The 24,874-nt window shown below is 33.7% G+C and overlaps 2 protein-coding genes and 2 long non-coding RNA genes across 8 annotated transcripts; 1 reads left to right on the forward strand and 3 right to left on the reverse strand.

The window, feature by feature from the left end:
- Window positions 1–1,036: 1,036 nt before the first annotated feature.
- Window positions 1,037–8,585, reverse strand: LOC127851439 (uncharacterized). 4 transcript variants are annotated; one of them, XM_052385213.1, is made up of 4 exons: window positions 7,254–8,585; window positions 3,333–3,516; window positions 2,967–3,125; window positions 1,037–1,522 (listed from the first exon to the last, which is right to left on the reverse strand). In XM_052385213.1, the coding sequence occupies exons 1-4, from the start codon at window positions 7,341–7,343 to the stop codon at window positions 1,197–1,199; spliced, it is 759 nt and encodes a 252-aa protein (XP_052241173.1). In that variant the 5' UTR covers window positions 7,344–8,585; the 3' UTR covers window positions 1,037–1,196. The 4 variants fall into 4 exon arrangements, with proteins under 4 accessions (XP_052241173.1, XP_052241188.1, XP_052241199.1 ...); XM_052385228.1 differs by lacking the exon at window positions 7,254–8,585 and adding an exon at window positions 3,959–4,099; XM_052385239.1 differs by lacking the exon at window positions 7,254–8,585 and adding an exon at window positions 3,692–3,918.
- A 2,234-nt stretch (window positions 8,586–10,819) lies between these two features.
- Window positions 10,820–17,343, reverse strand: LOC127851457 (uncharacterized). The gene is made up of 4 exons (XM_052385249.1): window positions 17,185–17,343; window positions 16,611–16,835; window positions 13,631–13,792; window positions 10,820–11,291 (listed from the first exon to the last, which is right to left on the reverse strand). The coding sequence occupies exons 2-4, from the start codon at window positions 16,807–16,809 to the stop codon at window positions 10,948–10,950; spliced, it is 705 nt and encodes a 234-aa protein (XP_052241209.1). The 5' UTR covers window positions 16,810–16,835; window positions 17,185–17,343; the 3' UTR covers window positions 10,820–10,947.
- A 1,551-nt stretch (window positions 17,344–18,894) lies between these two features.
- Window positions 18,895–21,558, reverse strand: LOC127851493 (uncharacterized). The gene is made up of 3 exons (XR_008035799.1): window positions 21,212–21,558; window positions 20,829–20,993; window positions 18,895–20,603 (listed from the first exon to the last, which is right to left on the reverse strand). It is a non-coding gene; the product is annotated as an uncharacterized LOC127851493 (long non-coding RNA).
- Window positions 20,896–24,637, forward strand: LOC127851501 (uncharacterized). Of its 2 annotated transcripts, none has more exons than XR_008035805.1 (4): window positions 20,896–21,027; window positions 21,966–22,973; window positions 23,334–23,591; window positions 23,915–24,637. It is a non-coding gene; the product is annotated as an uncharacterized LOC127851501 (long non-coding RNA). The 2 variants fall into 2 exon arrangements; XR_008035802.1 differs by having other exon boundaries at window positions 23,406–23,591.
- The last annotated feature ends 237 nt before the right edge of the window (window positions 24,638–24,874 follow it).

The following is a 24,874-nucleotide window of genomic DNA, read 5'->3' on the forward strand; positions in this document are numbered from 1 at the left end:
GAATTTGTAGAATAAAAATGTTATCAACGTTGGAGAAATTTTTGCAAAAGTCAATTTGTACTTGCTTCATGAGAATTGTCTATGAAGGAATTGTGTCTTGTCCCAATGCTTTGCATTGACCGTTCCAAGGCGGTGACCCCAGCTTTATTCATATTTTGTGTTTATGTTGGTTTGTATTGTGCTGTATTGTGCTGTTTTGTACTGTTTGGGCAATCGGTCACTTGCCTTAAATAAAGGACCAACTAATTGTTTTTAATGAAAATTCAATACTGCTCCAGCAGCTGGAGTTTCACTTCTTTATATTTTATATTGTGTTTAAAAATCAATGCTTACAATTAACCTAAGCAGCTTAATAATGATGGGATGATTATTGCGAGGGAAATTCATATCATCTTTAGTATTTTTATAATGGTATAACAGTACACGATTACGGTTAGTTATCATTTGTAAAAAATCTATTGAATTATTTATGCTATTGTCGATGTAACCTTATATTATGTTTTATATATTCATTCCCAATTTTCATTCAATCGTCAGCATGAATGGCGATTGATCCCGGGGTTTCCTCATGTAAGGCTCTATCCCGCTTAATAAATTCAAAATATGATGCGTTTGCAGTACTTAATGTACAGTTCTTATGCATAAGACTCATGCATTGCAATGTATTGGTTTGTTTTGCTTTCTCGATTTACCCACGTCGACATTGTGGTACAACTACAAAATTATATATAGCTGAAAAGCGTGTTAAGATGGTTTTTAAATGGACAAACTGGCTTGCATTTTAATGACTAAACTAGAGACTTTGAATTATGACTCAACAGTTATTTCCAGCTGTGATGTTTAATAGTGTCTTGTTTGCTTGATTTTGAAAAACTATTTTTAAAGTGTTGGCTGTGACGCAGTTTGTTGTGTATTAACATTTGTTTAAAAGTAGTGTAAATCAACCAGAAAAAACAAACTGTATAGCCGTTGTGAACAATTCATATTAACTACGTTCCATTGCTGCTTAGGTATTATAATGACAAATAAAAACACAAAGTAGTAATATTTAATAAATATATGCTTTCATTGCGTCTTTAAATATATATAATGTACATGTTTACAAGTGTTACATTACAACGTTGAAAGAACAATGTGTTGTTGTTTTTTTCTGCAATTTCATCACATGTCAAATACCTGTTTCATGTATGATTATGTTACTTGTGAATGAACATTTGAAACACGTTTAATTTTCTTATAAACTCTAATTTACCATCCGGTGTCACCCGCACATGCGTTGTTTCCTGCACGTTGGTGAACTCAATTACATTTTCTGGACGAGCACGCGATTCCACTTCAAGTTCAGTAGGACGGTCAGTTTTATCCCTGGATTGCTTGTGTTTGTGCCAGGTGTATCCGAAGACAAGAATGCAAAGAATCAATATATAAAGGCCCGAAGCAAGGCAGCAATCAAAGGCTGAACCCAGATGAAACTTTGCGAACTTTGCTCTCATGATGATGCACCCAATTAAGCTACAAAATCCTGAAAGTTAAACGACACAAACAAGTAATAACAATAAGATAACACCAAGAATAGTATTAACAACATAACTATTGTCCGTATTATTATTATTACTAAAATCATTAAATATGATTAATAGCATAATTTAATTTTATGCTTTCCGATGGTTTGTAGAGAAATATCAGTGAATTAAAACTAATATTTCACTGTATCAAACAGTGAAAAATAACAGTGAAAATTATTGATAATTTTCATTGTTTTACCAGAACTATTTTAAGATATCTTTTGTTTCCCCATTGTGACCCCCAATTAAACGCACATTTTACAAAGGGGGACTACTCTGCATAGATGTTTATAAAAACATACTGAAGAGCTCACATTTAAAATATATGGGGCCGCCCAACAGGAAATAATATTGTCCAGAATGGCAAAAATACAAAAATAATCATTTAAAAGCATAAAATAAAACGAAAATGTGTTGGATTTGGTAGAATATCGATTTTAATTCACTCGTGATAATAGAAAAAATATTGTTTCACGAGTGGCGCAAATATCATTTTCTATGATCACGAGTGAATTAAAATCGATATTCCACCAAATCCAACAAACATCCTCTATATTATTATTATTATAAGTTGTTCTTTTAGAAGTAGGAGTGAAGTATACGTAGCTCTAATAGTAGAAGCAGAAGTAACGACAGCAGTAGTAGTAGTAGAAGTAGTAGTAGTAGTAGTAGTAGAAGTAGTAGTAGTAGTAGTAGTAAGTAGTAGTAGTAGTAGTAGTAGTAGTAATAGTAGTAGTAGTAGTAGTAGTGGTAAGTTAGTAGTAGTAGTAGTGGTAGTAGTAGAGTAGTATAGTAGTAGTAGTAGAAGTAGTAGTAGTAGTAGTAGTAGATAGTAGTAGTAGTAGTAGTAGTATAGTAGTAGTAGTAGTAGTAGTAGTAGTAGTAGCAGTAATAGTAGTAGTAATAGTCGTAGTAGTAGAAGTAGTAGTAGTAGTAGTAGTAGTAGTAGTAGTTGTAGTAGTAGTAGTAGTAGTAGTAGAAGTAGTAGTAGTAGTAGTAGTAGTAGTAGTAGTAGTAGTAGTAGTAGTAGTAGTAGTAGTAGAAGTAGTAGTAGTAGAAGTAGTAGTAGTAGAAGAAGAAGTAGTAGTAGTAGTAGTAGTAGAGCAGCAGCAGCAGTAGTAGTTGTTGGTGTAGTAGTTGTTGTTGCATAAGTAGTAGTAGTAGTAGTAGAAGTGGTAGTAGTAGTAGTAGTAGTAGTAGTAGTAGTAGTAGTAGTAGTAGTAGTAGTAGTAGTAGCAGTAGTAGTAGAAGTAGTAGTAGTAGTAGTAGAAGTAGTAGTAGTAGTAGAAGTAGCAGCAGCAGCAGCGGCAGTAGTAGTTGTTGTAGTCGTAGTAGTTGCATTAGTAGTAGTAGTAGTAGTAGTAGTAGAAGTCGTAATAGAATTACGTGTAGTTAAAATACCTGCCAAAGGGTAACCTATGAACAGCAAGCCACTGACAAGACCAGGACAACTTTTTAACTCGTCAGGGTCGCAACAGGCCTCCGCAATCGCGTATAACACTGGAAAGGCTATAAGTATGCACGAAGCAATCTCAAAGCCAAGCGCTACGGTGTCGGCACCTGAAAGTTATTTTGCATGTTCTTGGCTTGTGCATTTTAAGCGTTCTTATAAATATAGAAAACCGGGACTCTTTCCGTCTCTGCCGCATGTTGATTTCCAATTAATTAATATAAAATAACCCAGTACCAAAGTTAACATGTTCCGTGCAAATGAACATGAAAACAATAATTTAGACAAACAATACATCATTCAACTCAATAAAATACCTAAACCAATGCCGGGTGCACAAAGCGAGGCGTTGATACAACACTGCGACGTTTTCCCGAACACCTCGCATGCCGATCCGTCCACCCAGTCCCTGCTGTAGAGACCGATACCTTGCAGAATAAGTGGGCACAATAAGACCACCAGCATAACGTAGCCACCGCATTCGAGTGAAGCCATTTCTAACTGTAATATAATATGTACATACAAAGCAAGTAAACGAACACCATAACATGTATAATTAAATTGTTTCACATCGACAGGCGTCATAACTTTCTGAAAATGCATAAAAAATACAATCACAAAACGCAATATAACTACATAATATATGTGTTTTATTATTTGTATATATATAACCAACCGCTGGATCATTAAGGTTACCTGCTGTTATATGTCCAGTCACAATTTTACAATACTCTTTTATGAAAGCTGCAATTTAACTTCCTTTCGTAGAATAACCTGGTATCAAGCATATGTTATCACATTTTGAAAGAGATAACGATGCAAACGTTTTAAACGTTTCATACATAGAATAAAAATTAATTCACACAAGTATTAGTGAATGTAGTATACATTAGTGTATAGAATATCAATGACATGAGTGCGTAGTAAGAGACATTTCGCTTACATTTCTATAAACACAATTTTCGTTGTAAACCTATCAGGAACGCTACCGAGTACATCACAGTCAAATATAGTTAAAGTTTAAGATAAACTTGCATATTTTTTTATCAGTTCCCGATTACTCCAAAACTGTAACGGGCATTTAAATTTACATTCTGTTCACTTCAGATCCAAATAAAATTCTATTTTAAATAAATGTAATTATCAAACACATGCACATTATTTTTACAATTAATACATATATTATAAAAGTTAGCAATTAAGTCATGTGAATAAATCGATCCAAACATAAACGACTTTAAGCTTAAATGGTCGGTAATTTTTTAGCAACTATGCCCTGAGCATTTTAAAATGAAATAATGTACGAATGACCATTACTTATCGGCATTTCAATAACAACATCTCGTAGTTCTAATGTAAGATGACATACATACGAAACGAAACTCAACAACAACTCTAAGCAACGTCGTTATATGTAGTTTTAATTGCTTCTGCTGTATCAGATATATGGTATATATGTGTATGTATATTTTATATTGTCGACAACTGGGAGATTTTAGAATCGTTTTGGGTTGAAACTGTTCGGCCGGCTGTTTCTGCTGTAAGCATGTTTATTTCTTAACATAAGCTAAGAAACAGTAAAGTACACGTCACCTGAAAGCATGCTCAGCATTTCCTTCCGGTCTTCATTATGTCGTCAATCTGTGTACTCATAGGCAACACGTTGTGCTATTAATTCCTGAATCCCTTTCTAGAGATTACATGACCAATTATAGAAATGATCGCATTGCTCTAATGTCTGATTTACTTATTTGTATCAATTTCTGTCTCTTCAGCATGTCCAAAGCTTCTATAAAATTGGAAAGTTTTCATGTTTTCATATATTTGGTAATACAATTTTACTGCGTATGTGTACCAGGTAACTACCAGTTAACTGTAACTAACGCAAGTAGATTCATCATCATTGTCACCTGCTAAACCCAGAAATGCAAATTGTGCATGCGTAGTGAATTGTATATTATTTCATATATAAATCAATCAAGTTGCATTATTTATAGTGTTTTTATCGTTATGTCACCTATTTTCGCGATGTACTTTCGATTTCACATCGCGACATTTTAATACCGAATTTACTGAAAATATTAACTTTAAAAAAAAATGTAATATACTAGTCGTTATATTGTAATCAATATAAACTAATAATTGTAAAAAAAAATACGGTATTTTAGAACTGTTTAGAACTGTTTTTCCGTCATTCGTGGTTAACGGTCCCTTTAAAGTAAGATTCAACAAAAATCCAGTCAAGGCGTGTTCGGACTGCACATACTTATCTGGGTCGACACTTTACATAATGAAAAAAGGCCCATTTTTCAAGAGCGACACTCATATTTATAACTTACACTAAGTGTATGTTAACTTACGTATAGCTCTACTCTTGTTTGAATTTTTTGTAACCGTCCATTAAGCTCATTAGATCTTAAACTCAGTTTCTTTAATACACAGTGATGTACCACTTGATTACTATTGACGGCTTGATATGTCACGTAATTTTGTATCGTTCGTAGAAAACACACAGTAACAAACAAAGTTCATTTCCGTTTTCATCGTGATTTATTTCTGTTGAATATATTCTAACACAACGCTTACTATTGTTCGTGAAAGACAATTTTACAGCGCGGCGGCCAACATGGCCACCACGTCAAGAAGACGTGACAAATCTCAAAGTTCTTTTCCAAATCTAACCGCAGGATCTTACCGTCTTACCACAATAACCCAGCATTTTATTCTAAGGTACATAAACATAAAATTTAGATATTTCCTATCCCATTCTTGATTGGTTGACTGTAATTTTCCCCCGATTTTCTAAACCCACCCCTTTGAATAACCCTTATTGATCGGGTGGATGCTCATGCATCTGTCACAGCAGAAAAGTGCAATACACAATTATCACTTTGGGAACAGGAAACCTCATTTCATTAAGCACACTTGATCATATAACCAGATGTTATCTATGGACAAACCTCATTGGTAATATGAATCCTAACACTTCTATAATCAATTATGTAAACCCCGATACACATTCGATACACATTCAATCTGAACTTGTATCTGTTATGTACCTTGGGAAATTGGAATTACCCTTGTATAATTATCATATCTTAATTATGTATTGGTTTGTAGTAATGTTGACTTACGAGCCAAATTGTTAATCAGGACTAAGACCATGTCAACAGATGTTCCCGATAATTGAACTACATTGGAGAAATGAAACCATACTTCCATAATCAATTTTTCAAACTTCAGTACATGTCCCATCCGAACTAACATCTGTTATGTTAATTCCTAAATACCCGCAACATACAGCAATGTCACATACTCAAACATATTATTTAAATATTTCCCTATTATTAAATCTATCTGTACTTCAATTTCTATCATAAGAATAAACAATAAGCATATACCGTTATGTCACAGTTATTTTGCTATTTTTTAATAATGAAAATCAATATTGAAAAAGAAACATGATCAGGCACTCGTGAAAGTATTTTTAATCTCAGTTTACTGAGAACAATAATTCACGTTATTGCCCAAAAAGGAAAAATACATGTTCTCTTTTTATCACCTAAATATCTTCTTTTTGTAAGCTATAGTACCAGGGTTTTCCACAGGCCATTTATCAGTCCCTCGCCGGGAAATCAGAGTCCCCGGGGCGCTTGAAATTTTCCGATCAGTGTATTTTTCAGTAAAAGAAAGTGGAGAATGTAAAAAAAAATCAAGGTTTCTCTATCAATGTATCAATATTCCCTGTTTTAAAAGAGCACTTGGTACCTACTTTCGCATGTTATCGCCATAAACACCACATGGGGTCATAGATAATCCACTGGTAGGAGATAGCATGACGCGCGTATCGATTATTCTAGCCACATAACACAGTCATATATGCTTACAATGATGTATCACAGGAAACTCTCAGGTAACTTTCCAGTCGTCAAACTGTGATGTTCATCGTCCAATAGGTTACGCGAATGCTTTTGAGGGCGGGGTTAACTATCGACAATTATTTTTGATTGACGTCAGACAAGAAGTAAGAGTTTATCGCAGCTTGATTAGCAAGTTGTACCATTCACGCAATATTAAACCGGTAACTAGAACAGTACATTAAAGACGGTTTCGGGCATCATCATCACACCTTTTTCTGTAAACAAGTGTTACTTATGACACACACGGACTCTATATACGCTCCGTGTGACACATAATTAATACGAGAAATTAATTGCAAGTGGAAAGCAATTACTTACTTGTGGCGAGTAAGTTGTGCAAATAACTCCGGGTAACAATTTATGCGATAACAATTTAATTCCAGTGAATGTATATTTCATCATGTCCATTTATAGAACTGATTCACCTCGTTTTTTCGACACTTAATGCGCTTTAACAAATAATCGTTGAATTTATAACGCACAATTGTAAATGTTTCGTTCGATTTTCAAATGAACATCATCAATTTGTAATCCGAAACACGCTCCCGAATTTTAATGCTTACGCGACATAAACAAATTGTAGCGTCAAATAAACAGTGTATTATCCTGTGTATCAAGAAAAAGCGCGCGAAAAATATGCAGACATGTAGAACGTCGCATGGAAAGTGTGGAGGTATTTTGTGTTGTATAAAAACATGAACATCATGTCAGGCGATTTACGCGTGTTCTTTGGAAAAGACGATACATGTAATTGCCAGATAAATCTTAGCCAGTTACTTAGAAGACTGATGATGACAACCGGCCGTAATCCTCGTGGACAACGTGAATTTCATGCATAATTCCGTCAAAACATTTATATTCGACTCGTAAAGTGTTTAAACATATTATCGTTGAATTCATAACGCAACTGTTAATATTTGTTTAAATCTCAAATGGGAATAATTAAATTTGTAATCCGAAAACCATTCCCGTATGTGGATATGTTAACGCGTTTTAAATCCGAAACACACTTCCGAATGTAAATGTTACCGCAACGTTGAAATATTCTTGCTTCAAATTGCAACGTTGAAATATTCTTGCTTCAAATTAGCAGTGCAAATTTATTGTGTGTCGAATCTTTTTCTCAATTAAAAAGAGCGCAAAAATTATGCCGCATGTACAACGTCGCGTCATTTGGGTGAGCATTGGTGTATTGAGCGTTTTAACTAAGCACACAACACGTCAGGGGATTGACGCGTGTTCAGAGGAAATATTTCATCAAATCTATAGTCATTTAAAATTAATTTGATACTATAGAAAAATGGCAAGGTTTGTGTAAAAGAAATAATTTAGAGCTTTTAACGCAAATATTTACCAGAAAGTGATTTATTAAAACGGAATAAACGGGATTATCGGGTAATAAATAAAAACTTGAAAAGTAGTAAGTAACTAAGTATACAGTAATAGAGTCGAGTTGAAACGGATGTATTGGGGAATCGTTCGAGTCGGGATTCTACTATCTATGCGGGAAAGTTTTAAAACAATTAAACAATATATATGTTTAAATGACTGGGGGATTTTCTTGAAGAGTCATAGCGCACCAAATATGACGTCGTTTGACGCTGTTTTTCTTTGAGTTATAGCGCACCACAGAATGTCAATTGACACACTAAATTTAAAAAAATCAACGTCGGGAGGGGTGTCACCCCCTATCAGCCCCGGTGAGTCTGACAAAAATCCTGTGGAAAGCACTGAGTACGAATATAACAAAAAACTTAGCATCCATAATTCGATATTCGAATGCATCTCTTGGAAAACCGTTATACGAGATGCTAAATGCCGGAGCCCAATTACATAGCAGTATATCAATATTGCAAATGCTTAAATGCTTTGTTATCCGTGCGCCATGTATGTTAACACGTTCACTTCCTGTTCCTCTGTCCGAGCGTCTTTTCCGTAGCTTTATTAAAGGTAAAACATATATTACGTATATGGTGGTTAGACTAAACGCCTTTCATCTTACAGCAAAATGATATTATAGAAGGAAACTCTAGGTGCCATATAAACGTGAGCTTTACATGCCTAATAGCCTAACAGCCTTTATACTTCAGGTACATAGCGGACTACCTTGTATGGCATTACGGTTAAAGGCCATAGACTTGTAGACGAATTAACTTTCAATATATACTTGCATCGACTTTAAGATTTAACCGTCTTTTAAGTCACTGACAATTTTCTAAATCCGAAAATGATTCATCAAAAAGACTTAATTTAAAACATCGCATAATTCGAGTACATTCTACATTATGAACGAACTATATAATACATTCCTACTGATGTCCTATATTCCAACACTTTAATTCAAATTGCAGTATAATAATCTGTTCTTAAAACACAATTACGTCATTTGTTAATGCAACTGCGTTACAAAACGCATAGACACTCGCGTCTATGTTCTGAATGAATGATGTATTGCAGTTTGGCGATTTGTTCTTCATTCAGTTAAAGTTCACTAGAAACAATTTTTGTGAATTGCCTATTACTTTCCGACGGAAATGCACGTAGAAGTAAAGGGTTAATTTCTTTGACTAATAGGTCATTCGTGTGTTAGTTGATCAAAGAATGGCTTTGCACAAAGAATTGCTTGCTTTCATCAACTGTTTTAAAATGGAAAAGGAAGAAGGCGAAGAAAATATGTATTGTGTTTGCCGCGTGCAGAGTTTCAATTCATTCTGGAAGCAAACACACTTATACAAAAATAAAAATGGTAATTGATATCCATACAACAACTTTGGAGAGTAGAGTATTAGCCGCAAGAGATTTGACGCCAGTTGGTAAAAAGTATGTCAAAATAAAAGTTGTGTATATACTAAAAAAAAAAACCATATCGGCGAGGATAAATGCCGAATTATGCTTGACGAAGGTGTATATATTTTGTTATTTAAAAATGGCAGCAATCTTATTTTTTGGCCATTTGCAAAGCGGAAACAATATTTAAGTTTGAAAATAACCATAAACTGTGTTCAACTTGAGTTTGTAAGCGTTTTAATGCTAATTAAATTTGAACCGACGCATTACGCGATATTTTGTCTTGTTACTCTGCATTTTCATTGATTTGTTAAGGTCTATTTCGCGTGGCATTGCTGAGAAAGTTCACAAATTATTTTTATATCACTACGTAAGGTTCGGTGCAACTATTTTAATCCGTTTTGGCTCTTGCTTTTAACAATTAAACGCTAATCGTTTGATTGTCTTACGAGATATGTTTTTTAATAAATATTGTAGGATAAATAGAAACCTCACCGTGTAAACCTTTCTTTAACTTATCGGATTAAGTACACAGTGACACTACGATAGTATTCTCTATATCTATGCAATAGAATCTTTATTCGAAATTACAAACGGTATCCGCCATGAAAATGAGTGACTCTGTTATTTTATACATCAGTATGCCTATTGAAATGTTTTTTCCGATATCACGGATAAGCAATCACTATCAAGTAAAATACCCCTTTGAAAGTTGTGAGTGGATATATAACAACGTTTTAAGCATCCATCAAGGCGCATTCGCATTAACAAAACCGACATTATCACAAATGAAGGAAAATCACATTAACCAATAGAAACAATAACCAAATAATATCTGAAACACAACATTAAAGCTTAATGTTTGCTTTTTTAAACGACGCATTAAGTTCCTTTATACGAAAACGAATTACTTGTATGCTAACAACGATCGTATCTAACAAATATGTTAAGTACAATATTGTCAAATAAAGTATTTATTTTACGGATACAACTTTTCTTACTTCCTTCAAAACATAAACGTTAGTGGATCGATAATGATAAATGTATTATATATTTTGTAGACGACTATTTTAAAGAAATCAAAAGCTCCTTATAAATAAATATTGAACTATTTTTATTGCTTATACTAGTGATTGCTTGAACAGCAATTTACATTTAGCAAGTAAGCATATTGTTATGTTCAACCATTGTGTTTGTTATAGTTTGTTCAAAGATATATTCTCTTCTATTTGAGATGATAAATCAAATGGAAAATGTTCAGTTGTCGTAAGATAACCCATCCTCCTTCCGTCTCTACCACGTGTGTCGTCTCTTCTTGGGCATGAATCGACACAAACGATACTGGTTCAACAGGTGACGCCGTTGTCAGTTGCCCGGTGGACATGGTCGTCGTCTGTTCATTGCTTGAATGGCTTGGACGCCGACGGATGTAGCATATGACGGCGATGATGATGGCCGTCAGGATTATGATCTCCAGACCAGAGGCAACACAGTAGTTGAGTGAGGAACCAATACTGGACTCGGAAAACTTTATCTTTATGATGATGCAACCCGTAAGACTGCACAGACCTATAACAAATGTGCTCCGGTTGACATTTGAACAATGAGACGCTAGATATATCAGAGAGAATGGTAAATGTTGTAATAATCCGATGGTCTTCAATAAGAATGAGTACAACCTCAAACCCTCAACATTCACATTTTTTAAAACTGGCGTTTAGCTTGCGAGCCTTTATATTAGTACAACTTACGCGCACAAATAGTTGTTATTCGGAACACTTAGACAACCAGTTTTCCGATCAATTTTGTCAGGTACATATAAAAATGACATAAATCCATGGCGTGATGTATTGTCATTCAAAGTGAGTGCAAATCTTTTGTCATTATGCGAACAATCTATATGACTCGGGTGTACATAAAAGTAAACACACGTTTTTTATTTAGTGACTATTAAAATTGAAATTTAGTTTATTTTAAAATACTTTTATCGATTGTCCTTGCTCTCAGTGATGTAACTTCTGTATTGATATGTAAGGTACTTAAATATTTATTGTCATGCATAATTCAAGTGCCAGGTTGATGTTGTCTAGCAATTACTGCCTTGGAACGGATAATGCAATGCATTAGTTTTGAATGATGATTTAAAATAATGACAAGATAAGAATTGATGCAAAGCATCAAAGGGCGTCGGGAATTTCAGTGTAAAAGGCACTCAATGAAGTTAATTGGAACGATTTTTTTTCTACTGTAAATATTAATATATTGGCCGATTATCTTAAACAAAATAGAAAAAGATACTGGTATAACCATAATCTATGATTTTGTGTTATAACTCCCATTTAACTATTATATATGATGTTGTGTTATAACCCCCAAATGACCATTATCTATGATTTTGTGTTGTAACTCCCAAATAATTCATAGTTCATTTTATTTACATTGGTTTCCTTTTTTTTCATTGGCATCCGTGAGCAGTTTTCATTAATGGAACAGAACTGTGTGGGTTTTAAAAAATCTGCTTCATCTTATAACTCCCATTTAACTATTATCTATGATGTTGTGTTATAACCCCCAAATAACCATTATCTATGATTTTGTGTTGTAACTCCCAAATTATTCATAGTTCATTTTATTTACATTGGTTTCCTTTTTTTTCATTGGCATCCGTGAGCAGTTTTCATTAATGGAACAGAACTGTGTGGGTTTTAACAAATCTGCTTCATCTTGTAAGCGTAATTTCATATTTTTCTCAACTTCAAGAGGAAGTGATTCTGAACTTATTCTTACGTTGCTTATTTACGATAGGGGTTGAGTACTCATTGATATGAAAACACGGTAAAAGTTTTAATGTGTTTACGAACCCCCACCCCTTCACACATATATTTCATGGGCAAAATAAAAACAAAAAATGGTTACAATAGAACAGCGTATTTATTTAAACTAAAATGTCTACATCAAAACAAAAAGTTAACATAGAACACATATAAAACAATTTGATTCTACTGGGGCTCGAACCTTGGGCCTCTCACATGTGAAGCGAGCGTGTAATCACTACACTACGGAACCGCTTGAATAATCACCTTCTAACTAAGATATTAATAAGCTATTAATAGTCGGTTTAAATGTAAACCCGCAGGTTTAAACGCTGGATAGTGAGCGGGGTTAAAGGTCCATACCAAAGGGTCCATACCTCTGGCAAGATGCGATCAAGCCTGCGGCCTTCTATATAAGGTCCTTAAAAAAACCTGTAGGCGGACTTGATAGTAATGAGACTGGGGTGCTGTGATGGTGCTCCTCATTGATAATCGTCTGCTTCCTTTATCAAGACTCATTATTACAATTAAGAAAATGAGTCGCGCTTCGCGCTCTCTAGCGCAATTTATTAGTAACTAGGTGGTTGCTAGGATAGTGGAACAAAGAATTTTTGTTTTTATACAAAACCAGAAAGTTTCACCGGTTCGCGTATTTGTCCAGTCACTGTGATCTTTTATAATTGCCCAGTCCCTGTGATCAGTTATTAATTAAAAGAATTAGCTTTGCATTATTGGCAATATATGTTGTAGTAAATGTAATAGGCACAAATGCAGTACTTATTTACACTAATTTACACAAAAAATCACCATTATGCAAGATATTCTGACAACAAAAATATATACATTGATCCGTAAAATAACTTCTCCTCCCATAAGCGAAAAAAAACGTATTACATACTAGTCGCCGCAATTCAGTGCGACGTCAATGATAAGACAATTGTCAATGAAAAGAACGTTGAACTATTATATTTTATATCACATTCTTAATAATGTCGAATGTTACCCTTGTTATGAGCTAGCAAATACTATCAAGTATTTTCAAATGATAAACTTGAGATTGATGCGGGTATACGAAAATTCCAATAAAAACTTTACCTGCTACAGGGTATAACAAAAACAGTGCTCCACTACAGGTGCCTAGACATCCTACATCCTCTGAATTGCTGTTGCAATACGCCTCCAGTATTCCGAAAATAACCGGCAAAAGTAGTAAACCAAACGAGACTTCTTGGAATTTACGGGCCGTGTAGTCCAGGTCTGACATAAAAAATTAATATCAAGTAATAAATGTTGCCATAATTTTGAACACTATTTAAGGTCTTAAAACTACACTATATGACATTGAATTTTATCAAATGTATTTTGGATAATATTTTAATACAAAATATTATTTCTGCAATAAACTAATGTAACCGTCAATCCAATTATCATGCTATGTGCAGAAATTACTCAAACATAAAAGCCCACTATATATAAATATATATATATATATATATATATATATATATATATATATATATATATATATATATATATATATATATATATATATATATATATATATATATATATATATGTTAAGCTTCTGTGAGATTTACCAAGAATAAATAAACAAACAAAGGTAAAATAGGCATAAGCTTTAATAATAATAAAACTTTTATTCCAAACATGATGTCTGATAATGATGTTGTGTAACCCATTATATTTCAAAATACGTGCAAAGATGCTAATAGGAAGTTTTATATTAAAGAACATAGTAATTCTAATATTCTGCCTAGCACAGATGTTGTTATAAGTGATTATGTATTTGTCTATATGAAAATTAACTTTTTTAGAAGTAAGCAATTGAATAGCCGAAGAAAAGGCAAGGCGTGTTGGTGTGTCAATGATATTCCTGTTGATATACTTAAGAATGATTGCTCTGTTTCATGTTTACATATACTATTTAATATTTGTTCTAAAACGCGACCAATCACTAGAAAGTGCGGTAAGTTTTAATAGTCATATTCCAAAGCTGTATTCATTAGATCTAATATTTGAACTCCCCTGTCATATACTATGTTTACGATTTATTTCTCTGCAATAAATGAAATACCTATTAAATGGGCTTAATTTGTTAAAACATTAACAGAACGGTTTCATGAAAACCAGAAGCGATGTTTTTAATTTGTCATCTTGAACCTTTTACTTTTAAAACTAAACTGGGATCAAATTAATACAAATTCTGTGCTTTTATTTTGTAATCGTAAGATTATATGCACTGACGCTTTTTTGACTTGAATAAATAAATCCAAGATAAGCATGAATGGTAGAATACTTTATGATGTAATGTTTAATTGTAAGTTGGATTAAATAGTCTTAATTATACCTTGGTTTGATGTAAATGGTGGCTAGAGGCATGGGTGATTCATGCTTTATAGATATTCAGTATTCATAAATGGTGTATATGTGAACATCAATGCTGTCTATAAAGATATCTGAATATGAAATGTGGATTTATCTAAAGTGCTGTATTAAGGGATCTTTTCACGTTTTGGTAAATTGACAAAATAAAAATATCTAGATTCTTAAATTTTAGCTGTAGTTATGATATTTGTGAAGAATCAGTATTACTGAACATTAAACATTCTCTTAAATATATATTTTATATGCATCTTTTTACGATTTAAAAACCTGAATATTAATAAAGCGTTGCAACGCGAAACGATTTAATAATTTGGAAAGTTTTGTTGTTGTCGTCAAATTTTGTGACACTACGAGGATTGATAATATAAAGTATAAAATACGACGGGCAGAGCATGGGCACGGATGGCCGAGTGGTATATGCGATAGACTTTTATTCCAGGGGTCAGTGGTACAAGCCCAGTTGAAGGTTACTTATTTTTCTTTCTTTAATTTTATTCTTGTTGTTTACTAGATCCTTTAGACCAAATGTTTACATTTATCAATATAAAACATTAAATGAAAAACTTCAATTCATGCCAAAATCCTTGAAAGGCCCTTTTTAACATGAGAATCAGAACGATTTACAATAAACTTTAAGTAATTTGTATTAATGGTTTAACAGTATAGTTCTCAAAACCTCTTATATTCTCATCTGTGGTAATGATAATTTGAATGTTGATACAAACTTCTCCCAAGCTTGTTGTTGGATAAGGTCTCTGAATTTAGTATCATAGCAACACCTTTTGTCCAAGGTACCTGAAGGGCTCTCGGACAGCTAATTGCCAAACAGAAAGCAACTTGATGACATGCTTTGCAAAAAGTTAACCAAGCTCTATATAAGTACAAACTTTCTTGCCCGTTATAGCATAAGTCGCCTCTATATGGGTTTATAGATCATTTAAAGATACAAATTATGTTCAAAGCCATGCTAAGAGATTTGTATTGGATGTGGGTAAATAAATGTTCTTGAATTTTTGGCAACATATTGCCTGTATAATACACGACATATAAAAACATGGCATACAATATAAAAATGACAAATCTGGGGTCAACCTCTTGGAACGGTCAATGTCAAGCATTTGGGGTTAAAACAGGTTGAATGACGACTAAAACCTCACACTTTGCCATTAATAACTAACTTACGAAAGAAAACATGACTTCATTTCAATATGTGCAATGACCCATGAGCATTAAATACAGTAATCTTCTTAACTATGGAGATTTAAAACAAAACTGTTTAGCTTCCAGATTTAAGTATTATATCTGAGACATGATCCTTTTAACATGATCGCATGTCTGAATGTATGTTATGTTATCGGTTCATATGCATAGAGATGAATACAAAATAGGACAGTTAAAAGGTAAACGTATGTGCATCTTTTTTGTTTATTTATATGACGAAGTCTTGAAACAAATATACATGGTATGACACAGTCTCTTTAATCATGTAACAGAGTGGCTATGCAATATCGTATGATGTAGCATGCATACAGTTATGTGTACAACAGTGATACGACTGAAATAAAAACAAGTGTTATGTGTGAAAGTGAAAGTTTGTTACACATAACTGAAGTTATGATGAGTATCAACGTGAGATTACAAAAAAATATTTAAGTCATTATAATTATACCTCCAATCTCTAGATCGGTCCCGCAATATGTGCTGTGAGTTTCATTTTTTCTTGGACACGAGCACGCAGTGCTCTTGCTGACGAGGTCACATGCCGGGTTGTGTACCCAGTCGTTACCAAACATGCCGATACCTTGCATTATTACTGGACTGAGTAAAAATGCCAAAACGATCGCCCCTATACAACTATCACAGACCATTGCCGATGTATGTATCAACGCACTTCCTGCAAATATAGTGCGAACATGTTCTAATATGTTGCATTATCCTCGGTCACTTTGGCAAAAGTTTAAAGCACAATATGGTATTGTTGTTATATATTTTCAGTTTGAAATATGCTCACACGTATAACATGATTTCTGCATTTATAATGCATACTTACAAATACAAGTTTGTAAAATAAAATATTAAAACACTAATTTCATTACATGTATCCGACGTGTCATGCGCACTTGTCAAAATTAACACCGTGTGACATCTAAGCATGCATGTAATCAGGTATAAACAATACAAAATAATAATAGTACTTAAAACAAAATAAGAAAAATTAAAAAATCTCAATTATGCAAACCCACCGTAAGTCCTATTTCGTCTTCAACGATTTCCCGACGGTATTGCTATTTGCAAATAATATGTTAGCTATACAAATGCATTGGCCTTGTGAATAGTGTTATCAACCGTGCATTTTAGGTCAGCGTTAATGGACAAATTCGTCGAAATCAGCACATGTTTCCCATTCAACACCTTCCGGAATGATAAGTGTGTGTTTGCTTAACTCAAGATTTTTTTCTCAAACGTGCAACATGATTCATGGAATTAAACGACAGACAATATTCGTGCTTATATTTAAATACAGTCCAAGTTTCTTACAGTGGTATAACTTGGCCTTTATATTTTCAATGGAAATACATATTGCGGCAAAAAATAATGACACAGTACATTGAAATGACTTATTATAATCACTACGTACTATTTTATTTCAAACTTGCTTTCTAACATATACTTTTTAATTTTACCCGTACCCAATTTTTACGCGGGGGTGACTATTTTTCAACTGATATTTTCTATGTGTGGCGAGTAAATATAGAACAAATAGCTGATTGTAACAATTTTCACCTTCGTTGCCGTGCAGCAAACTTGTTCAACGTTGTATCGATTTAGTTATCAAATACTCTGATAATGCGTACCGTTAACATGCATACCTGTCCTTAAATGTCTAACGCAAAGTGGATATGACCCTGAGGAATTGTTATCAAAATTCTACTGTGAACATCATTCATTAAGCAGAAGATAAAGGGTAAAATCGATGAACACGTCTATTGATGTAAAAATGCTCCTCTTTAAACTTGAAAATCATTCTTCAAAGCAGTTATATTAGTTTATATAAAGCGAATTTTAACACATCATGTTGTTTGAACTTTGTTTGATATATCAGCCTGATAGTTTGTTGCATCGATATTTGTTGACCGCCGTTACATTTGAAACACTGCGTGATAAAAGCATTTTAATCTCTTTACGGAAGCAAACAAACATCGAGCCACTTAAATTTCCAACGCGATATTCAGAACAAATTAGATATACATTTTTCGATAATAAACAATTTAATGATCTGGTTTCAAGGCCAGAGAATTTGAAAAGATTTTGATTCGCAATTTGGCGAAATAAAGATAAATGCGAGTCCGATAAAGTTTTCATTCAAGTTTACTTGCATTTTAACGCGACGCTTTTCAAGTCCACACAATATTTAAATATACAAGATAAAATTCAGTAACGTTCACGATCAAATACTCTAGCCCAATATTCTAGCAATCGGGCGGGAAGCCCGTGATTTACAAGAAGATGAATCCTATGTCTATCAAAGCTTAACTCTTACTGACTGCTTCATAAAGAATTAAGTTGACTGTTTATACTGAAAATGACATACCATGACAACCACAAATATTGTCCCTAGCTAAAAAATTGTTGAACGATAAAAAACGAGCGATTAATAATAAAAGCAACTGCTGTTACATAAAAATATGTATACACAATATTTTTAAACGTACAATCTTGGAAGTTTATTTATTAGTATCGACAAATCCGTCTTTGAAATTGTGATAAAGTTAACAGACACAATATAAATATATCGACATAAATGAACCAACGTATGTAATCATGTTGACTTTCTTATTTAAAGTTGAGACCGTTACATGTACCATGTATTAAAGTCTGTGTAAACTTAGAATTTTGTAAATTAGAGTGAGCTTTTTTATTAAATCAAAACTGAAACGTAAACAGAACTGAAGAGTTACCGACTTGACTCATTATTATGAATGTTACGTTTTTACAGCACACTTTCATCACAAAGATATAGACAGAATCATGTAGCAAACAAATAAATACTAATGTTGGATTTTTATGAGTAATAGCATCCGGTCGATTCAAACAGAGTACCGAAATTGTTTATTGTTTTACATCATATTTCTCATAAAACTTGTGTAAAAAGAAAAATTTCCGAAATAGCTCTTGTTAAAATGGCTATCTAGTTGTTGACCTGGTTTTATGGCAAATAGTTCACACATACAATCTGTAATGTGTGAGATGGGGTTCAGATAAGGCCATATGCTTGAAGTTAAAGCCTGCTTTGTCGGTTGTCCTGTAAGATTTGCGTATATTTGAAGCTCCATAAAGAAATCACGAATGAAACAAAATTAATAAGTTTTCATGAGTTGTATGAAACGCCGTTTATATGACACTTTGGTTTGTGTTAATATTTAACCGTTGATATAGTCAAATAAACCTTGCTTAACATGCAAGTCTTTCAAAGACAATTTAAATCTTAAGACTAAAAGTGGTTTTCTTTTTTTATTTCGGTACGAATACGTACACGCCCAGGTTTAAAGCTTTAACGAAACGAAACTCCATATCAGCTATTGCTCTAGTATTTTATTGTTAATGTACAGACACGATGGTTTGTAATAAAATATGCACAAATCGTTTGTAGACTTTTACATTTACATTCCCTCTCGACCACTGCATAGGACCTTAAACGCCCATTTAAACTAAACGAACTATGCAGTCTTGGAATATGGACTATGCCTAAAAGAATACAATTACACACTCATGGTGGAGAGATCTAAACTTTGGTTAGTTCAACTTTACCCAGTCATATGTTCATGTTGATTCGTTGCAAATAGAGTGCCAATGGATGGATAAGTTGCCTCTTTATCTATTTGCGTGTTTTTTTGCCTTTTATTCATATTTCAGGCGTGCACAAACATTTTTACTATTTATACTTACTTATTCATTTTATTCAAACAAGTCAAAAAGCTTTACAGACAACAAGTCTTACGTCTTTCTGTCAGAACGACGATTATATCCTTATTTTTAAAGCAACCAGTGCATGACAGACTGACACTGAATTTTATCGGAGAACTGTGTGTGATTAAAAGTATTGTTGTCAACAAATAACTGTATAAACTGAACATAAAACTGTATGATATATTTGAACAAGCGCATTTATTTTGTTCTAATAATAGAAAATAGCTTCAGCAGGAAATTCGATGATCCATGTAAGTCAGGTATATACATTTTGGATCAATAATTAACACTAACATTAAATCACGTTCTAAATTGGTCTCTCTTAACAACTTGAAAACATTTCGATTTCAATCTTGTCTTTTAGGGATGATTTAATGAAAGATGTTAAGCTGCGTGACAAGTCGCCAACCGCCTTCGGATTGTTCCTCAAGTGATGTTGTCCGTTCCTCAATTTGAATCTCAATCGGCACTGGCTCAATCCGAGATGCGGTTGCAGCTTGCGTTTCGAGCGTCATTTGCTTCATATTTGTGTTGCTTGTTTTTTTGTCTCGGCTCGAGCATATGATAGCCACAATTATAATTGTAACAATTAGAATGTACAGGCTTGAGGCGAGACAGTTGTCGATGGACGCTCCAAGAATAGATTTTGAGAACTTAACTTATATCAGTATGTATCCAGCCATACTGAACAGACCTGTTCGTATCAAATACATATCATTACAAATATGCAACAAACCAGATAACAATTGAAAAAGTCTAATTTGTTTTTCGTGCAGTCGTTTTCACAATTTGCAACGCAACCATGTTGATGTTAATTGATATTACCTTGTCAAAAATGGAAATATTCATGCCTTAACTGTGATTTATCAAATAATTTTGAACATAAAGTGATATATTGAGTTTTATTTCAATATCATACTTCCTGGGTACAGGAGAAACAAGATGCCACTGCAAATACCGCAACAGGTTACTTCTGAAGACGATGCGTTGCTGTTTATTCACGCCTCAAATGCCCCAAATATTACTGGCAAAAGCAGAATTATGAAGGAGATGACTTCTAAGAAATATGCTGTACCGTTGAGAGCTGTAAAAATGATAAAGACACCAATCTATTAAACGTAAGATACGTCTTTACTTAGAATGCAAAGCATGATGTAGAAATAATTGTGTTTACTTTTGTTTATACGTTCCGACTCTTTTAGCTTGCATATGTTTAGACCGCGTTGGATATTGGTTATGCTTAATTTTGATGTGTTTTTTTTAATTAAACATACGTATTATGCAGATGTGATATGCTCTTACCTGCCAGTTTCATTCAAGTGCACTCAATCCAGTCAGAACCGAACGTGCCTTTACCTTGCAGGAAAAGTGGGCTTAGCAAGAAAGCCAAAACTAAACAAGCAACTACACAATCACCCATGCTGTTTAAACAACTTAATACTTCACCTCAAATGTAATTGAGTACAAGTATACGCCTACAGTTTGTCTGTTTATGTCTAAATATTATCTGACCGAAATACGAGTTCCAACTTTGATATCAATGATCGAAACGATTTCATAGAAGCAGCGTTTTATTTCACTTCCGGTTTGTAATTTCGCCTTCTTAAAATACATCGCACTGCGTCAAACTTATCAATATTGTGAGGTAAATTCGCTTGTGATTGAAAGTTTTAAATTTGTATGTTTGCGATATGTTTGAAATGTTGTGCATTGCATATTTATGTAAAAACTTTGTAGTGCATTCTCATACACTATAAATTAAAACGTAATACAGATCACAAGTTTAATGCTTTTATTCACTTATGTATTCTGGTATTTGCACAAAATGAAACATAGAGGGCATATCCATTCACACATGTAAGTGCATATTTAAACTGCGCACTCTTGTAGGTAGATATGAAAAATACAACAGCACATGTCTTAACATGGCATATCATTATTTGTTTTATGCTTTCCACTAGTTTTTAAGGAATTACATGTGACTTAAAATTGATATTTCATTGTTTTAAACAGTGAAAAATAACAGTGAAGATATTGACATTTTTCACCTTTTCAGTTAGATACTGGAACTACTTCCCCAATAACCCATGGTGAACCTTAATTATCATTCAAGGGAGACTACTCTACTTGAACCTGAAACACACATTTACCTCCCTTATACATAATAATTTCGTATGCTTAACTCTAAACAACAACAATGGGTGAATTGGAAAACAATTAAATACATCTTCTTTTCTCAAATATCTTTGACTTACATGACTTTTTAAATGAAAATTATGAAAACGATAATGGCAGCGCTTCAAAATCACAAGAAACAACATCAGAAGCACCAACAGCAAGAGTAGGATCATCAGCACCAACACAACTGGCACCAGCATCAACACAGGAAGAATAAGAACAAAACCCAACATTAACACCAACGAATAATTTCAGATCTGTAAGTGTGGATAGCTTTCTGCTTGAAAACGAACATTTAAATACAAGGAATAAATCCGACAATGACATCAGACTTTTCAAAACTTTCCTTAACAATCACAAAAATGAGGCAAGAAATATTGAGAATATACCTCCTCAGGAATTGAACCCTCTGGTCTGCGAGTTTTTGTTGGGTGTGACTAAAAAGATGGATCAGAGTATGAACCTATCTGTTTGATGGCATTTTGAGCTAAATCGACAGACATTTAAGGCAAATGAACTACAGGACACTCTTTGATAAGTGATCCTGAATTTGCCAAAGTGTGGGAAGTATTAAAAAGTAAGCAAAAAGCTCTGAAACAACAAGGTTACGGATATAAAACGCATCAATCCCAGGCAAAACAAATGAACATATCGAAGCTATGTACGCAGCTAAAACTCTGGGAGAATCGAGCCCAAGAGCTCTATTACTCTCACTGTGGCTAATATGTACAACCCACTTTAGGATGAGAGCCGGCAAGAAAATTCACACCCTCTGCTGGGGTGATGTCAGCCTTGGAGTGGATTTTGAAACTGGTGAAGAATTCATAACCTTCGACACTGAGCGTCACACGAAAAACCGTACTGGTAAAATTCCTAGGGATATAAGGTGATTTTCCTACTTTAATATATTTGATAAATCTGAATTGGTCATTTATATAAACACTGGTACCATTTATAAAATATATAAATGGAATTTTTCTTTATTCAAAATAATACAAACATGGAGGTTATTTGTTGGTTTTGGTAGAATATCGATTTTATTTCACGAGTGATCATAGAGATTATTATTTTCACAAGTGGCGAAGCCACGAGAGAAAACAACAATATTTTCTATGATCAAGAACGAATTAATAGAGGATATTTTACAAAATAATTCTTATTTGTATTAATCTACAGTAGACTTCACTTTAAGTGGAATATTATTTAATTTAAATAAAACATTTCATGCAACACACATTCTTACTAGTCATAGGAAAGTCTAGCCGAGGTCATATGCAGTTCCCGAACAACATGACAGAGACCCGGTGCATCTTTTCAGGCTATATGCCGACAAACGCCCTGTTGACATGATGACAGAAGACATCCCCTTATTCTTAACTCCTGGCAACAAGACACCGGAATGCTGGTTCAGGAAGTCAGCAATTGGAATTAACAAGGTGTACGGCATAATGGCCTGAGATGAAACAGATGCTGGTATTCAAGAGCAAAGAATCACCCCATACAGGTCAAAACCCTATATACTTCTGGCATAACAAGACTAAAATATATAATAAAAGTCACTTACCTTCCATATCGATTTTATTAAATAGGTTTTGTTTGTCCTAAATACATGCTCCAAAACTCTCAAAATCTCAATTCATAAAATCCCCTGTACTCTTATACTACTCTACATTCCGATTCCATTACATCCAGTATTTTACAGATCACAGTGTATTTATTGAAGCGTTTCAAGAGCACACAAAAAATTACAAGTTATATCTTGTGTAATATGTCATGTGTACAGTTGAAATGTGATTTTATTTTTACCATAGAAATACACTTTTTCAGTGCAATAAAACACTTGATTCAGAAGCTGAATGAGGAGAATGTTCCTGCTCATCAAATAATACCGATTTCAAGGAACACAAAGATTAAGCAGCTTGAATAAGTATAGCAGTTTGAACAAGGAACAGTCAAACAATATTTTAAAAATACTTTCTCATTTAAACCAATCAGTTGAAAAGCAGAACCGCACTGCCACTGCGTCAGCCACACCTGCATCAAGTGATTTTTCCGATGGCTCGATGATTTTTTTGTCAACTCACATTTCCAGGGCAATGTAACATTTAATTTTCACAACTCTGAATCTCACACGGGCCTTTCCGAGACACAAAACGTAGTCAATCACCAGAGGCAATCTCCATCCCGTACACCGGCGGTAACCGTAGAACGTAGTACAGCGACGCAACAAGCGAATCCGTCTTATTGCAGACAGTGACAGTGATTGATTTCGAAACCATTTAGCACAAGAACACTGTTGAAATATGTCCGCGTTTCTAGTTCAATCCAGTTATGTGTTATTAATCCAACAAGTCGTAGCAGTGTTGTTCAACATGGCGAGCACATTCGTAACTTTGAGTTTAGTTGAATAAACTAATTACTAAGCCAGTATATGCAACACTATTAATTTCATAATAATTTAAATTGAACTATTGTTTGTTCTAATATTGAATGTATAAAGTATAAAATTTGAAAAAGATATATCTTGAATAAAACATTGATATTAATACACTCTCTCATTTCTTTCAGATGTGAACTTTTTTCTTGTGTAGTAAGTTCTTTGTGCGTTCTAACAATCGGGGCACCCCACGGGGAAACCCTAAAAGACAAATTGGGGAAATTAACAAAACTACAAAAATAAGCATACAATAAAAAGAAAATGTGTTGGTTTCGGTAGAATAACGAATTTAATTCACTCGTGATCATAGAAAAAAATATTTAAATTTATTAAAATCGATATGCTACCGA

The sequence above is a fragment of the Dreissena polymorpha genome, chromosome 1, assembly GCF_020536995.1.
Source record: "Dreissena polymorpha isolate Duluth1 chromosome 1, UMN_Dpol_1.0, whole genome shotgun sequence".
Taxonomy (NCBI): Eukaryota; Metazoa; Mollusca; class Bivalvia; order Myida; family Dreissenidae; genus Dreissena; species Dreissena polymorpha.